Genomic DNA, 16984 nt, shown 5'->3' with positions numbered 1-16984 from the left:
GGTTCAGAAGCAGGCAGAAGCTGAAGGAGGATTTATAGCCTTTAGCCATCATTGCTTAATTAGCTCTACCTAAAACCAAAACAGATGAAGGCAGAGTACAATGGAGGTAATGCCTCTTAATGCATCTAAACACCCCAGGATTACTTCTTGTGATATATCACCAGAGGCCGGAAACGCTCACTTCCTCTCCCCTCCTGCTAGCCCCAAAACTTCTCCCCGGGCCTCAATACATCCAGCTGTTTATGTGCTAGCACAGCTTCTCTAACTCCCTGTGTTCCTCAAATTACATCCCATCTTTCCCATTTCCTTGTCTGATTGTATTAAATAGAGTCTTTCTTATTCCTCTGTCCAATCATAGCGCAATTAATCTTTGAAACTGATCTTTTTTTTTTTTTTTTGGATCAGATGGAATAAAATGTTTAATATGCCTTCATGAATTTAAAACAGATTTAACATTGCTCTCTGCGTCAAATTCCAGCTTTGTTTAAGACCCACTTTTTTTTTGGCCTCGCAGTATTTCAAATGTACCCTTCATACTTTTTTTTTTGTAATCTAGAGCTTACACAGAAAAATACCATTGACACTCTGACATAACAGCCCTCAACTTTAAAAAGCCAGTGCTGATTAAAGGGCAGGCTCTCTGGTGGCTTGCAGCTCACGCCCTGGCTCAGTGCGTACGGGTGCCAGGCACCTCCAGTTCAACAAAGGTCACAGTGGTGATGAGACGGAGGTAGGCAAACGTGGATGGTGGGCATTTGCCTTGTGCCACCTGCAGAGTAAGCATTGTCCTATCACGCGAGCCAGGGAGTTCCACCTGCTCGTTACTGCAGCTCAGATTACTGTAAGCAGCAGTAGCCAGTGTACGACATTATACCTGCTGCTCCTGACCTGCTGTGCCTTTCACCTGTTCCAGTTTTGACTGCTCTGGCCTGGCAAGTTTTATACTGTTATTTACTGAAATATCACAAATCTGCAACATAACAATCCCAGGTCTGGATTTCTATATTGCACATAACGGACTAGACTTATTGATATGATTAATAAGTAAAAGAAAAAAAAAAGACCACTGGTTAGACTGTGACAAAACATGTTGATCATTCGCTAATAATATTGCGAGACATTTTGTATGAAGCTTGCATATGCTACAGATTATGCTTTCATCAAGCCCAAACAAAAACATATGGCATATGGATGCAAAATGTGCATGCTTACCTCTACAGTGCACTCCTTCATCAAAGCCATCCTCACAGTCTTTTGCGCCATTGCAAAGTAGGTTAAAATGAATGCACTTTCTTGTTCCAATGCACTGTATGTGATTGAGAGGGCATCTGACAATCACCTCTACAGGACCTGCAGAAGACAAGACAGACAGTCTTAGTATCAAAAGCCATGATAAGTTCACTAGTGGTACACCACTACTCCTTCCTTAGTCTTTGTGTTTACATAATGCATGACCTTCCAGGCAATCTGTTTCCTTATTCAATTGTTACTCATTTCACACAGTTTTCACATGAACAGTGTAAACATGTATTCATTTCAAATACAATGGTTCAAACCAATTTGGAGGACAAAACAAGGTGGAATTGTAGCTGCTTATTTCTGATTATAAAGAACATTATGTGAGCTTGAAGAAACTTTAATATGGCGGTATTAAAGTGCAGTATCTCAAAAAAATAAGTTGCCTGCATTCTCTTTGAAGAAAAGCTGTTGTAATCGACATAGGATTCTCATTTACCAAGTGTCTGTTTTCTCTCTTACTCTAATATATCTTCATTTTGTTTGCAGTAAACAAAACGTGTGCCGGCCAAGAGACAGATAATAAATAATGCATCTGTGTAGTTGGTAAGCTTTGATTATGCAAACCCAACTATAATACTTTGTCTGTAAAAATTGTTCCCTGAAGAATAAAAGTCACATATCTGGGCCTACACACAGAAGTGTAGATTTAACTGAGAACAAGGGCCATTGCCTTTTTTCATGACATTTCTAAAATGCTGTGAGGAATCTTGGTGGACAACGTTAAAATTTGGAAAAAGCGCAGTGTTAGATGCTAATGAAAGAATGCATAGGAAAGAAAGGGCAGATACTGGTCCTGCTGCTGACAGTATGTGTTGAACTACGCTCCAAAATGCACTCGTGACGACCAACCCCATTTAGCACGGAGAAACACATAATAGATTTTCTCCGCACCACTTCAGATTTGGAAAAGTAGAAAATGTCACAGTCATTTTAAGCATTTTACTGCAATACACAGAAAAGGTTTTAAGATAACAGCTATTTGCCCAGAGAAAAGTACAGACAGCGAAGATTAAAAACAAACCTATTAAATTTGACAGAGTAATGCTTGACAGAAAATGGATAAAATTGATTAAACGGTATAATAATAACTAATAATGAAGCATAAGGGCCAAAAATAATGTTTTCAGTAAATAATAGTGTCCAAATAGTTAATGGCTCCTGTTTAAAAAAGACCAACTTAAATGTCATCACTAAGCAGCACAAACACACAAGCAAGCAACTAAGTAAAATAAAATAAAATACCAACTGAGGCTGAATATGCAAATTTGTTTACACTCCGTGGCATTACACTTCACATGCAACAGATGCTCTGTGTCATTCTACACGGCCACACTGCTGGATTGCACAGAGACACGGGAAGGGAGAGGCAGAGAGAGAGAGAGAAAGAGAGAGAGAGAGAGAGAGAGAGAGAGACAGAGAGAGAGACAGAGAGAGTGAGAGAGAAGTGCACACAGCAGCTGTTTAAAGATTCATAAGCCACATAGGTGACCCTCATCTACCAGGCAGCAGGCGCAAGATCACATAAAACATGTCGGAGTGAAACATCGACTTCCATCTCGCACACTCTGAATGTGTCACATTGCACCTTAACTACATTGGTATCAATTACCATAACTGCAACACAGCCACTTAGCATGAGATTTATGGTCCACGTGACCGGACCTCTTACAAATCTCCAGAGCTTCTACCCTCTCTCTCTGAGCTTTTATGCCACGCAGGAGACCAGAGCCTCAAAAGGCATTAAGTTATTCAGAGCTTTTCATCTCTACTTCATGAGGCAAAATAATGCTACAATTAAGGTGGACACTGGATGAGAGATTATCATAGCTAACACACTTAAATACATGATTTGTTGGGCAATGTAAACATTTGATTTGAAACAATAATGATACTCCAATACTCTCACAATAACGTTTTGCCTCTCTTCCCCCTAGTATTCTTATTGTTATACCAATACGTTTGATTTTTTTTTTTTTTCAACTGAACATTATACCATATTGCAAAGAGCCAAATGTAAGTCACCCCAAATTCCAGAAGCTCATATTTCAAGGAGCTGTGCGGAAAGGGTAAAGTGCAAGCTTTTCAGTTAAAACTGTTTGTTTCAAACGACAGCCAGTTCTACCCAAAGAAGCAGCGAGTACACACTGGATTTAACAAAGTGTCTCAGGAAGCTTTTGTACCCAAATGTGGGGATTAATAGCCACGCTAATTTTCAATTAGGAATTGTATAGATACACAAGCAAACATTTCTCTAATGATGTACCCACTTGGCAATTTTCCATTATTCATGAACAAGCCTTGCACCGAAACAGTTGAATATGCCCTGGCTTGCTGCATACATTGCGTAGTTAACACTGCTGAGTATGGGGCTCTGACAATCTGTGATTATCCTAATAAAACTGCATTGTGAACTTCTGAATCATTTACACCCCTACAAGTGATTGAGGCCTAATCTAATCAGATGAGAGGGAGAGATGAATATTCAGTAGTCTGCGATGTTCCACGCAGGATAACACAGATGGTGTGGGTGTAGTTGAGGGATAATGGGAAATCATTCCTCATCTCTTCATGCTTACATCCAACTGTGCTTATTTTCACAGAGTGATAAATGTATAAGGAATTAAGTGCTTATAAAATAATTCAAAAGGGCAAGACTTAAACACAGGCATTCTGATGAACTTCCTATCATAAGACTGACATATTATAGCAATAAAACCATCAAAACATGTTCCAATAGCTCACTGACCTATGACGGCACATAAACAGCATCTGTGTTATTACTGCTATTAAAAAATCTTCTTTTTTTCTTATTGTAACATGACAGCTTAAAACCCATTGCATGACGGCTTTAAAAGCATGATTGCAAACAGGGAACAGAACTCAGCATTCAGGACCAGTTGTAACAATCATAGAACTAGCTAAACAGATTTAAATTGACTGAATATAGAGGTGAGAAATCTCTGTTCAGCAATGTGCCCGTGATCGTGGACCAGTGCCGTTTTGAACATATATTCGCATTTTGTACTCACATTGAACTCTTAAACTGACAAAGGTAAGAGAGAACACTAGGCAAAACCATTGAGGCAATGTGTTCAGGACAGAATAAACCACAAGTGGCCATTGAAAACCATTCAGCTGTTCAGTCTTTGAAAGCCATAAAAGGGTAAGGTCAGCATTGCTGCAGGAGCATAGCTCCAAAAACTCAAAATTCACAGTTTAAGAAAGAGGTGTTATAAAAAAGCCTGAACTCTCCAAAAGTGAGCACTTTATTCTTTACTGTATTTTTTCCGACCTAGAAGGCCAACCTTTTTTTTTTTTTTTTCTGTCGTGATTATCATGCCCTGGTATACCATGGCCTTCGAGAAGAAATGCTAATACTTTCCTCAATTAGACACCGGGAGAAATGAGACTCCTCACATGAGAGTCTCAGGAAATCAAACACTTTTTTTTGTTCAGAGAACAATGAGAATGCAGATGAGGCCCTGTATTCTTTGCTCCATACCAAACAGGCCTTCCGAAGCTGAGGAGAATTTTCTGTCCTTTTCATTAACTTAGAAGAAAAGCCGCAATGTCATTTCATTTTCAGGCAAGTTGACTGCCAAAGTAAATCTTCCATCTCTCTTTCATTCCCACGTTATTTTAAATGTAAAAAGAAAAAAAAACCTATAGTGATATTTACTCACTTTTGCTCTGTGAAAATGGGAAGCAATCCACTGGGAAAGGATAATCCCTCTATTTAATGTGCACTGAAAGCCCTCTGGATGAAATTTAGCTTCTGTGTTCATTATGATTACCGTTTTAATCAGGGCTATACACCACTATGTGAAATAATGAGTAGTTGAAGAAATATAACCAAGGATCATACAGCAGGGAGCACACTGCACCATTCTTCACTGGGATATTTCATAGCAGCGTGACATAACTGCATGTGTGGCAATGAGGCCAAGTGGGTGATCAAATATTTACACATCAGTAGGCCACTTCTGTTCCCTCTATTTTTGTATTCAGAACAATATGCTGAAAACATAAATAGCCATGACTAATAGTCGCCTTTCTTTATCTTTCGAACTATTTTTCTTCTGTGCGATGCATGTAAATGCAAAAGAAAATGCAGCTCACGAATGCATTCAGTCTTGGAGCTGTTACTGTTCAGCATTTGTTGACTGAATGACTACGGGAATAGGAGAACCTTGCTCTCATACATCTTTAGTAACATTAAACTTTGTTGTGCTCAGTTGCGCTGCCTTGCTAAAAACAAAAGCAGAAAAAAAAAGCTAACCATCTAAAGACAGCAAAAATGGACCTTTGGTTTAACTACTAGATGAACATCCACACACTGAGGGTAAATTAAATACGGAGGGACATAAGTCCATGCCCACACACGCACACACACACACACACACACACACACACACGCACATGCACACACTGCAAATCTACAAAGATACACAAACTTTTTCTTTTCTCTTCTTTTCTTTTCTTTTCTTTTCTTTTCCGACATTCAACACAGACTGGCTCGGTAACTTTCGCCAGCTGACTCTGAATAAAGGAGCAAGCTGTTGAGGCAATATGTAACCACTTCAGTAAGGTACCTTTCAGACCCACTCTCATATGTATGAGGTTGCGAGGATACAATGAGTGCATTTTTTCTTCACTATCACCTTCATTACAACACAACAACATGAAAGTAGCTAATAATCTGCTCATCAGCAGCAGAGAAACAGTTTAGGCTTCAAGGCTCTCACTCTGGTGTATCGGATACAGGAGTCTGACAAGTCTAAACAAATCATTCACCACATTGGAAAGGGGGAGAAGGGGAGGTGGGGGGGGGGGGGGGGGGGGGGGGCAACAAAAAAGCAAGGAAAGTCTCCTCATGAACCCCTTATGACTTAAGAGATTATTTGGCTAGATCATTAGTCATAGAATGGTTGAAGGTATGATCTTTGCCTACTGGCCTCATCCTTGCAGTTCACTTTTTGAGCTTGCTGTTGGCTATGGGTTGTTTTGCAGTACACATATGTCACTGAATTTTAAACTTGAACAGCAGGACTAAAGGCATTAGGGAGCACGCAGACACATGAGAAAACCCAGAGTACAAACAAACTCTGGAAAAAGTCACAAAAACATTTCACACAAAAAGTCAAAAACCGTTTCACAACACACATGAAAGACCGCAGCTTAGTAAGAAAAAAAAAAAAGAAAAAAAAAAAAAAGTTGAGTCTGAGTACAAGTTAGTGTAGTCACGTCAGTTTTTGTCCAACTCTGCATATGTTCCACTCCAGCTTCACCCTGTAGCGTCAGGTGTCTGTGCAGCGCTCCAGGGTCTTCCTGAAGCTCTAACACTCCTGTGTTTATCCCTTAACATGTCACTTGAATTCCTCACGTCACATCTCACTACGGCTGTACTCTTTAAGCAATTGGATTCTTGTTGATGCTTGTGGCAAAAGTCCCACTGCCAACAAGACAGCGTAGGTGTGCCAACATTACGTGTCTCCTAACCATCCCAAAAGGATAAGTAAAACAGAGAGAAAAATATATATTTATTCTCCTCATGGGGAACTAGCTTGTCTGTTTGCATTCCTTCGATAATGGCAGGCCCTTGGACTGAGGTATTTGTTGTGTTGTCCGTGTGGGTTCATCTGCAAATGTCAGAGAGATTAGCTGCAAGCCTAGCAAGCCAGACAGGACAATGCAACTGTTTCAGCATTGCAGCTGATACCTACCTGGTACTTAACTAGTGCGTGGATTGCAGTAATAACAGTTACTTTTAACAGAGTTTTTAAAAACATGAGACTAATAAAGTTAACGGACAGAGTTGACTCAGACACACGCCTGATTGCCCAGTCAAGGTTGATGAATTCTTATAGGCTGTGGTTACGATGTGCTAAACACTAGCACAGGCATGGGCTTCAGACCATACCCTGGAATGACCGGAGAGAGCCACATTTCTGTTTCTTGCAGGTATTTGCTATAAAGGCCAAGTTTCTCTCACAGAAAACAGTGACTTTCCTGCCTTGCTTAGAACCCGGAGCCCTCCAATACAATGTTTAAAGAACTATGACGCCAACTCATATGAAAAAACACATATCCATTGTTCTTTACTACATACTGAACCAGTGTTACCAGTAAATCATCTGACGCATTTAATTAAACTCATTTGTCACTGGTGAAGAGATTAAAATATCCAGCAATGGAATTGAGCCATCATTTCCTCAGACTGTGTGCACCTTCCGACTCACATACTGTTAATATATCAAATTCCAAACCACTCACGATTCAATAACCTGGCTATACATCAGTCAGTGGTCTACGGCACAGTCACATTCTGATGCATTTTTAAACAGTGCACCAGTGAAATCACACTCTTATGATGCACTCATGTGCACTTGTATGCATGCTGGTAGTGAGGCAAATAAAATTTGAATTTAAATTTTTGATGTCCTCCATCATGGATAAATTGTGAATATGTCTTTATTCCTTTGGGACCTTTCCCACACTGATGTCTATCAATAATTCATCATGGTTTTTCTTAAGCGAGAGAGCCAAAAAGACAACTTCTCTGCAAACAATTATTTGCAAAGGACATATTTTACTGCATTGTTTTCATGTCTGCCAGTCCATTACTCTGAGAATAAATGTACTGCTGAGCAGAGTAACCCTTGGCTTTTGCCCAACTCAATTAAATTTTTAGAAAAGTGTACCTCCTGCTCCACTTTGAGAGGAAGACTAGAGCAGACACATGTGAGCTGATCATTAAGCACTGTTTGGCTGATTGTCTGACTATTCAAAGCACAGACAACCCATTTCTTTTTTTTTTTGTTTGTTTTTTTGTTTTTTACAGAATCCTGGTACCTCTAGGGAAATTGGAGTAATCTTTTGGTTTGCTAAGTTGTTCAGAATGACCTGCCCTTAAGGTACAGCAACACAAACTACTCCACTGTGTTTTAATGAATGAAAGTAGTACCTGAGAAGTGAATCAGCCATTGTTTATAATTACTTTGTCGAAGAATAGTTTTTGAAAATGCAGTGGGTTTATTTGTGACTGAGTCCACTTTGCTATTCCTGACTGATTAAAATTTGTCAGAATTTAAACGTTAGACAAGATTTTGTCAAAGTGGCTCTTGAGAATGAACAAAGTAGACTATCTTCCCTTTGTCAAGAGCTACAGTTTTGGCTGTCATGAACATGGCTAAGCACCCCCCCCCCCCCCCCCCCCCCAAAAAAAATAAAATAAAAAAGACTTCAAGTACTTGGTACTCTGATGAATGGGTCTAAAATTTCCATCTCAAAAAGGTACACACTAATTAGACATTTTTGCAACAGCTTGTCAAAATGTATGATTGCTCAAGCGAGCAAGCAATTATTTCGCACACAGTTATGACATGCTACCTGTTTGCTACCACTGACGAAATATAAATAATCAAAAACATCCTTGCTGAATCAGAACAGTGATGTTTAATCATCAAGCTGCAAGAGTTCTACTGATCTATTAAAATAATAAAAGGGTATGTAAATTATGTCAAAGCTTAGGAGAGAAAGTTGGAGAGAAAAAATAAATCAGTAGAACCTTGCCAGGCATTGGGGGTAAACGGGTAGGATGTTAATTTATCCATTTAAAAATACGAAAAGAAAAAAAAAATGGCGCATATACAATTTTACTGGGAGCCCCTCTTGATGAATTGTTTATGACTTTTATTCCTATTTATTGACATTCTCCAGCAGACTTTCTCCTGTGTGACTGTCAGCTGTTTGTGTGTTTCTCTGACTCACAGTTCTTTGTGAACTCTTGTTGTGTACCCACATATACCGCTCTGCAAAAGCAGTAGGGGGCTAATGTAGGCTTTAGTAGTTTGATGTCACCCAATGGTACCATGACAGGAAGCCTGTCAGGTTTTGAAATATGCTCTTTTCAGAAGGCTTCGGGTGACAGGCTGGTGATTTAGTCCCTTACAAAACGTCTGGGGGCGGCGGTGGGGATGGGGTGGGGTATCACCTTTGAGATAGGGAGTCAAACAAGAAGAGCTACACTTTATGATGATCCATGTCAAGTAACGAGGAAAAGAAAAAAGAAAAAAGAAAAGTCAAAGTAAAACAAATCTACAGCGAGTCTTGCACCGGAGGCGCTGGAGGTGCATTTGTAGAAGATTTAGTGACAACGTATCTGAAACCAATGAAATATTCAACTTTTGGTGCCAATTAAAAATAGCTGATGACGTATCATATGAAGACTTATCTTTTTCATATAAAACATGAAGTCAGATCATATTTGATCCTCTGGGGCCAGGTCAAGTCTTTCTAAAAAAAAAAAAAAAAATATATATATATATATATATATATATATATATATATATATATATATATATATATATATATGAGAGAGAGAGAAAAAACGAGCGTGGGTCAGTAGTAATGATAACCAAAACTGGCCGAGGCCAGATGTAACGATGACATTTTGTCTTGTAAGAGTCAAGCTTTTGACTGGCAAGCTATTCACTCTAAGGGTATATGAGATGATTGTAGATGTGCAAGAATAAATTTATCTGACATTGCAGCATTTGAAAAACTCAAAAAAAAAAATTGGTGCCTAAAACTGTGCCAACGTGAAACTTTAAGATTAAAATTCTTTCATTCAGACGTGCTTTTTCTCATAATTATGAAACTCAGTCATAGAGAACCTGACTTAGAGTCTGATCCTAGCCCCTTAAGATGTAGCGCTCAAAGTTTTATATGCACTCCACTTTGGTGCGCTCTTTTTCTAACCCACTCATATTAAAATAAATGGATTGTAAATGTGTCTGTTCCCCAGGGGAATTGGCACCTGCAGGAAGGTGGTTTGGGAGGTAATGTAGCATGGCATCTTGTTATTGAACTGAAGGACGGCCATTTTGCATTGTACAATATTTACCTCACCTGCTCCTTTCAAAGCTTATAACAAACTGTCTGTGGGGAAAAAAAAAAAAATACTAACACTCTCTGAACTCCTATGACTTTTCATGAGGAAATGCACATGACAATTTGTTTGTCAGGTGTCTTTCACGGGTGACTTTTACATGCCTACCAATTATGTCGTTTCAGCCATTTCAGTTTGATTTGCGCTGAAGCTTGCAGCTTAAGTATTGTAGTCTGTACGTCTTTGAGCGAAATGTTTGTAGTCTTTCTGGCAGTGAAATCCCATTCTATTAAAAGTACAATCATGATCAGCAGCCACAGTGCCAACTTTGCCATTGTTTCACTGTTTTCTACTGTTCACTAGCTATTGGCAGTTGCTCACTTGAAAAAAAGTCAGTAGTTTATAGGGTTTATTGAGGTCCTCCAGACATAGCATTACGGATGCATTTCATTTTAAAAGTACACAAATAACCCCCATAGTTGTTGAGTTCCCTGTGGCCCTAGGTGTTTTAACCTTTGGTGCACATCCTGCTATAAAGACTTCAGTGTTAGCTCATAACTTGTGGTTCTAGAGGGGGTTGAGACATAAGCAGAGGGCTTTGGAAATGATCCTTTTAATTTAGAGGGAGACTGTGTGAAGCTAGATCTGGGCTCACGCAGTTCCCGAGGCTGGTGCCATCTGCTATGAGGGAGCAGATAAACAAACAGACCAAACACTGGCAAGGCAGACAGCCTTTACTCTCTCTCTCTCTCTGTATGTGTCTAGATTAGATGTGGCAGAGCTCACACAGGAAAAGCATAATCTTACTTTTTTTGTGTATACTGGAATGTTTTTTTTTTTTTCTTTTTCTTTTTTCTTTTTCCTGGGTTTGCTCGGTAAACGAAATGTGATATGCACAGTAATAAAATGTCTGGTGCGGTGCAGATGGTTGAGGTATGAAGACCTGTTGACTATTTAACGAAGTGACTTTATATATTCAAGCATGCAGGTATGGAATTACTAAAGAGGGAATTAATTTTTTAAGATCCAATATCAGATGCTATAAAGATGTAATACGATATCCTCTTATGAAAGAGGAAGCTATACACGTACATACTGTAAGGCCGAACAATTACAACTTAGAACATGTTCATAGTTGAAAAAGATCATTTTTATCTTTCTCTGCTGTTCTCTGTGGGTGTCCGATAATGAGTGTCTCTTTGGAAATCTGGGTTAATATCATATCAGAATAAAATAAAAATGCAATATCTGTTCAAGAAGACCTCAATTTGCAACTGTCATATGAAATGCTAAATGTTAATACTCTAAGGGAAACACTCCTGAAAATATCACATCTTTTAAAGGTGTACTTTGCAAAAGACATTCCTTGTCACAGCAGAGCAACAGAACAAACCAAATGAATAAACACTCAAATACAAACACACACACACAACACACACACACACATATTGAATTTCAAGATTAGACAGATAAACTGGGTTTCAAAGTCAGGAGTTGTTGTATGTGAAACTGAACTACACTGCTGACAGGTTGATGGGTTCTGTTGAAATTTTCTGTTGAAATTACAGTAATCAAAACAGACTGAGGATGCCTGCTAACCCATTACAGATAACTGATCACAAGTTCATCAAGAAAGTCATGCCTAGTCCTAAAACTCCAAATGCCACAGACATCCAGCATTGACTATCATGTTGTCATTTCAACTGGACACAATATACAGAGGTCACAGAGAGAGAGAGAGAAAGAGAGAGCCTCCCATAAACAAACAGTGATGAGGTAAAAAGAAAAGAGAAAGACACATTTCATGTATTAGCTTGCTTCACTATATTCTGCGCTTGACAAAGGGTTAAGCAGCACAGCCATGAATAAGCAAACCTTTTCCTGCTGTATACATCCCTTCTCATTCTGGATGAGAGTGCTATTCTTAGAGAAATCCAGGATTGTCAGTGCACTAGCTTTTTCCCCAGTATAGGAAAATAGGCTGTTTCACAACACCACTGCTAACCCCATTCATCTGGGTGGCTTCTGGGGAAGGACAGACACAATGCTTAACCTGTACCCCTGTTGCCCTGTGGCAAATGAAAGCAGTTGCCCTTCTCAGAGGACCACGTGATTCTGGTGATTATATTTTCTCTGTGGGGCTGAGTTTGGACACATCACTGAAATGTGTGTGTTGACAAAATACAACCAAAACAATAACCACAATATAAGTGACAGCAATGACTTCACGACAGCACATTTGAGCAGTTGCCTCAAACTCACACACACACACACACACACACACACATACACACACTCACACCTTCCCCTTATAAAATGCAAAAAGTACAAAATTTAATAATCTTTTTTTCTTTTTTCATAAAAGTTATATCTAACTATGTATGATGGCTGACTGGAACATTCTATAAATATTATGCACATTCCTTTAGAGTAATACAAGGCAAAAGTATGCATAAAAGAATAAATCATTTTACACAATATTAATTCATCCCCTCCTTACTTTGCAGTCAGCAAAGTTCAAAATAACTGTCTAGAACTGCAATATTATAATATCATCATGTATCAGTTTTTCTCCAAATAAAAACAAAAGATTGAGTATGTTGTTAAGATAATGTAACAACAACAAATTTTATATATATATATATATATATATATATATATATATATTTATTTATTTTTTTTCCCCCAACATTTCATGAAAAATTTCACACATTAGCCAGTTCTTTTAAAACATGATCGGCATGTACAGTTTAGAAACTGAGCATTAATTGCCCTGAATAATAAAGTGATATTATAGCTAATCTGCTCAGGTGGGGGAAGTCAGAGTCACGGTATAAACAAGGAAATTAAAGTCCTTTGCACTTTCTGTGTGTTGAAAAGCTGATCTAATTCCATTTCCTATCAATACATAAGCCATTATAATGAGCTACTCAAAATCCCCATGATAAATATGCATGGCTTCTATCCAGAAGCACTGTAAATAAAATGGAGCCAACATGATTAATCTAAATGATAATGGAATACCAGAGGAGAGAAAACGTGGCCCACTGTGCCAGGAGTATGGAATAAATTAGTCTTCATGAAAAGGTCTCCGTACCAATGCAAGTGGGTATATTCTCACTGAGCAAAACAGATGAATATTTTTGTGCAGGGACTGTAAAAACACTGCTGAGGACTTCGTGTTCGTAAAATGCTCAGCCTAGTACAAGTTCCCTAAGCTAATGTCATTAGATCCTTTATTTTTTTTTTTAAAGCATGTTAAATGCAATAGGAACAACTGCCAGGAGAGAAACTGACCTGGTACATGTATCCAGTGGCAAAATGGACATGACTGCATTTGATCAGGCAATGTTGAGGCATGTGAGTAATGATTTGCAATGTTGGTTGCAGGTGAGTTACTTACATCTGTCCAGTGCTTCATCAGAGCCATCTGGACAGTCTGGTTCTCCATCACAAAGCCAATGCTCAGATACACAGGTCAGCTCATCTTTGCACAGAAACTCCCCAACATCACACAGAATGGGCTCTAGTGGACAAAGAGAGGATGAGGAATGATTCATGAGAGATGGAATGAAATATGAAAAAACTGTGATTGATTTGATATATATATATATATATATATATATATATATCAGGGAGGAAAAAAACATGATAAACAGCAGTGATGAACTGGTACTTATTTTGCATGTAACATGAAATGCATGTTATTGTATGTTATTACATGACAGATGATGATGATAGAAATTAAGAAAATTGAAAGTAAATCATAAATAGCTATTACCGTTGTTGTTGTTGTTGTTGTTGTTACATACAAAATGCAGAACATTCTTAACTATCCTGACAGTAACCTTGTCTCCTAAGTACAGAGGTATTTATTTATATTACTTTTTTTTTGGTCTCCAAATCCATTACCTCCTATTTCACAGAGACATTATAAAATTGGTTAATAGTGAAGGCTTTGCTCCACTGTTCTTAAAAAGAAAAGCAGAAATCTGACAGTAGTTGACAACTTTTTGCCAGGAGCTGTCAGAGGTGTTCAGCGATCACTCAGAACAGAGACACATCTCACAAGGGAAGATTTGACTCCACTTTGCGTCCACACTTTCTTTTAAACTAAAAAGATACTCTTGCTTTCTGTGGGGCCCAAATAACTGTACTCTTGAATAAAACATTCATTAAATGCATTTATCTCAGAATGCATCTACATAAAACTGCACACACACACACACACACACACAAAGACAAATACACTGACAAATCTCACTGTCTTGTGAGATCTATAAGTTGGGTTGGGTTAGTAGTAACTGGATGGAAGGTGATGATTCTACACACCACTGCTCTCCTCCCTATTGCCCTAGAGCAAATTTGCCATTGGGGGATCGCCTTGAAAAGGTCAAACTGTTTTATCTGCATTTCCCTCTGATTTTACTCAGTGTACTCTTTCTAGATACTGTGGTTCCATGCCAAGCCATGCATTGACCCACAATCTCATTAAACTTAGTGAACAACTCAACAGTGTTAAAATGGCTCTTTGCGGTTTCAAGAACGAAACAAAATGTTCACAGCAATGGCTGAAACAAGTTATAACAATTAACACCGAATCAATTGTTGCGTTCACACTCTGAACTGTTGGAGTTGAGCAACCTGTTTATCACGGTTCATATGTGCAAATCTTATGTCATTTATCCAACAACAACTTGACAACATGTCTCTAAAAACACAATATATTGTAACATTTTATGGTTAAAAGATTATTAAAATACGTATTTAAACTGTTTTACTTTTGTGGAGATGGTCCAAAACTCAGCCTGTAGGCACTCCCAAGAAAGCATACCATTACTGTTCAAGATTAGATTTATAATTCTAGACTATAGCAGGACAGTGATTATTTCTGCAAAGTTGAATTACAGCAGTGGTTATACACTATGTCATCCGTTATATTAAACAATATAATATGTCCTATTAAAACATGTTGATTTCCAGTTGGCAGAACTGTAGCACTACTACCTAACAAAATTTTTTAGATATATTCATTCAGATATATTCAAAGGTCTAATAACATATGATGATACTTTTTCAAAGCATGTATATTCATTGGGAATCATGCATCATTGTCACGTAATTTGTATCTTTAAAAAAAAAAAAAAAGAAAGAAATCTGATAGAAACATGTGGTATGTAATGTGCCTACGGAAATATTACAGATCTGTGTGATGGAATTTTGAGTTATAAGCGGTTAAAGTATTTCATTACTCAGATAATCACTTCAAAATAATGTGCAGACAAACAGTAAAAAGAACAATGTATTCCAAAAGATTGTATTGGATGATGTAGAAAAACCTCACAAATCATTTGAGAGCTGCTAAGACAGTTCACAATCTGTAGTGTCTTGTGGGCGTCAGGATTTCATTTCTCCCCACTATGGCTAAGATTAGGTCTCTGGGAGAGAGGAGATCTGGTGAATTGTTAGAGGATTGGGATGTTCCTCAATTGATTCGGTTTCTTTGTAGTGAACGTGGCTGGAAAAACTCAGCTGGTAATCTTCTTTGATTCAATTCAATAGCAGGTGAACATCAATCAGAAAGCAATTACAGGATATATGATGATGGCCACTCTCTTGTCACTCATTCCAAATCACAAACTCTGAATGATTTTCTTTTTCTTTTTTCCCACATTAGTTTGATCAAAGTGGGTCTCAAAATGGCATGTTTACCTTTTTTGATATACAGTTATGAAAATACCATTGTGGCATGACATTTTCTCGCTAAATGTTGGAATTATTAAAAAAAAAAAAAAAAAAAAAGACTGACTATGCACAACGACACCAAACCAAGAATAGTCGTGAAAACTACGATTGTGAAGACTAAGCTAAACCTGAAAGGCAGGTCTCTGAGGTGAATGTTACGTGCTCAGCTTATTAAATTCTCTTTAGATGTATATCCACATATGCAGCTGAACCGATTACCATTTGAAACGGTCTCCTCTTGACTGTAGGGCCATTTCCTTTGCTGGCAGCTGAAGTCATGAAAGGGCCAACCTCTGAACCCAGGAGCAGTGGCCATCTAAGTGTAGCCACTTTCATGTTGAGGTGCCATAAAAGAGAGAGGCCTGATTTGAATTGCTGGGATGACCCCTTGATGCTGGTCTATATCTCCTCTAACATTCAGCGAGCTTTGCTCTTGAACTCAACCGTTTGATGCTCCCATAGCACTCTTTGAACAGTTCTCCTGGACTTTAGACCATGATCATTTACAACATTGGTAAAAGAAAAAAAAAACTGTGCAACAATTTGATTCAGGAAATCAAATCTTGCATCACTTATTTTTTTTATAGTTGAGCGCAGCGTTTGCATATGAATGGACGAAAATGGTTCAATCTTCCAATAACACCCCAACGTCTGAAGATAATTTCAAACAAACATGAGGGAAGGAGATAAAAATAATGGTGCAGCGAAATGGCACCAGTCTTTGGTGAGGCAAAAGTAAGCCCATTACCATAACAGTGGGAAATGCTCAGTGGAGCTTGGACCGGTATGCTATTACGAGCTTCATTCCTGACACCCAACAGCCACAGCAGGCAAAATGCGTTGGCTCATTAAAGCCTCTCAGCCTTTGTAATTCTGCCAGCTCTCGATATGTGAAACTGTCACTTGCAGACAGCGGACAGGAGAGATGGCTTTCAAAACTCCAGGTGAAGTCTCAGACGAGTGCTTTTCCATAGAATAGGAGAACAAAGCGTCTGCCGATCCCTTCTCTAGTGAATCTGTCAGAGCAAGCACCCCATCTCTTACTAGGTT

At 38.5% G+C, this 16984-nt stretch overlaps 1 protein-coding gene across 1 annotated transcript in view; it reads right to left on the bottom strand.

The window, feature by feature from the left end:
- Window positions 1-16984, bottom strand: part of lrp1bb (low density lipoprotein receptor-related protein 1Bb) — a 205316-nt gene that overhangs the window by 131791 nt on the left and 56541 nt on the right. Inside the window, exon 2 of the mRNA XM_030785828.1 lies at window positions 1213-1350. Within this exon, the coding sequence (XP_030641688.1) occupies window positions 1213-1350 (138 nt within the window). The remainder of the gene's footprint in view (window positions 1-1212; window positions 1351-16984) is intronic.

This window comes from Chanos chanos, chromosome 10, assembly GCF_902362185.1.
Source record: "Chanos chanos chromosome 10, fChaCha1.1, whole genome shotgun sequence".
Lineage (NCBI taxonomy): Eukaryota > Metazoa > Chordata > Actinopteri > Gonorynchiformes > Chanidae > Chanos > Chanos chanos.
Note: the sequence above shows the minus strand (reverse complement) of the source record. Positions and strands in the feature narration are given on the sequence as shown.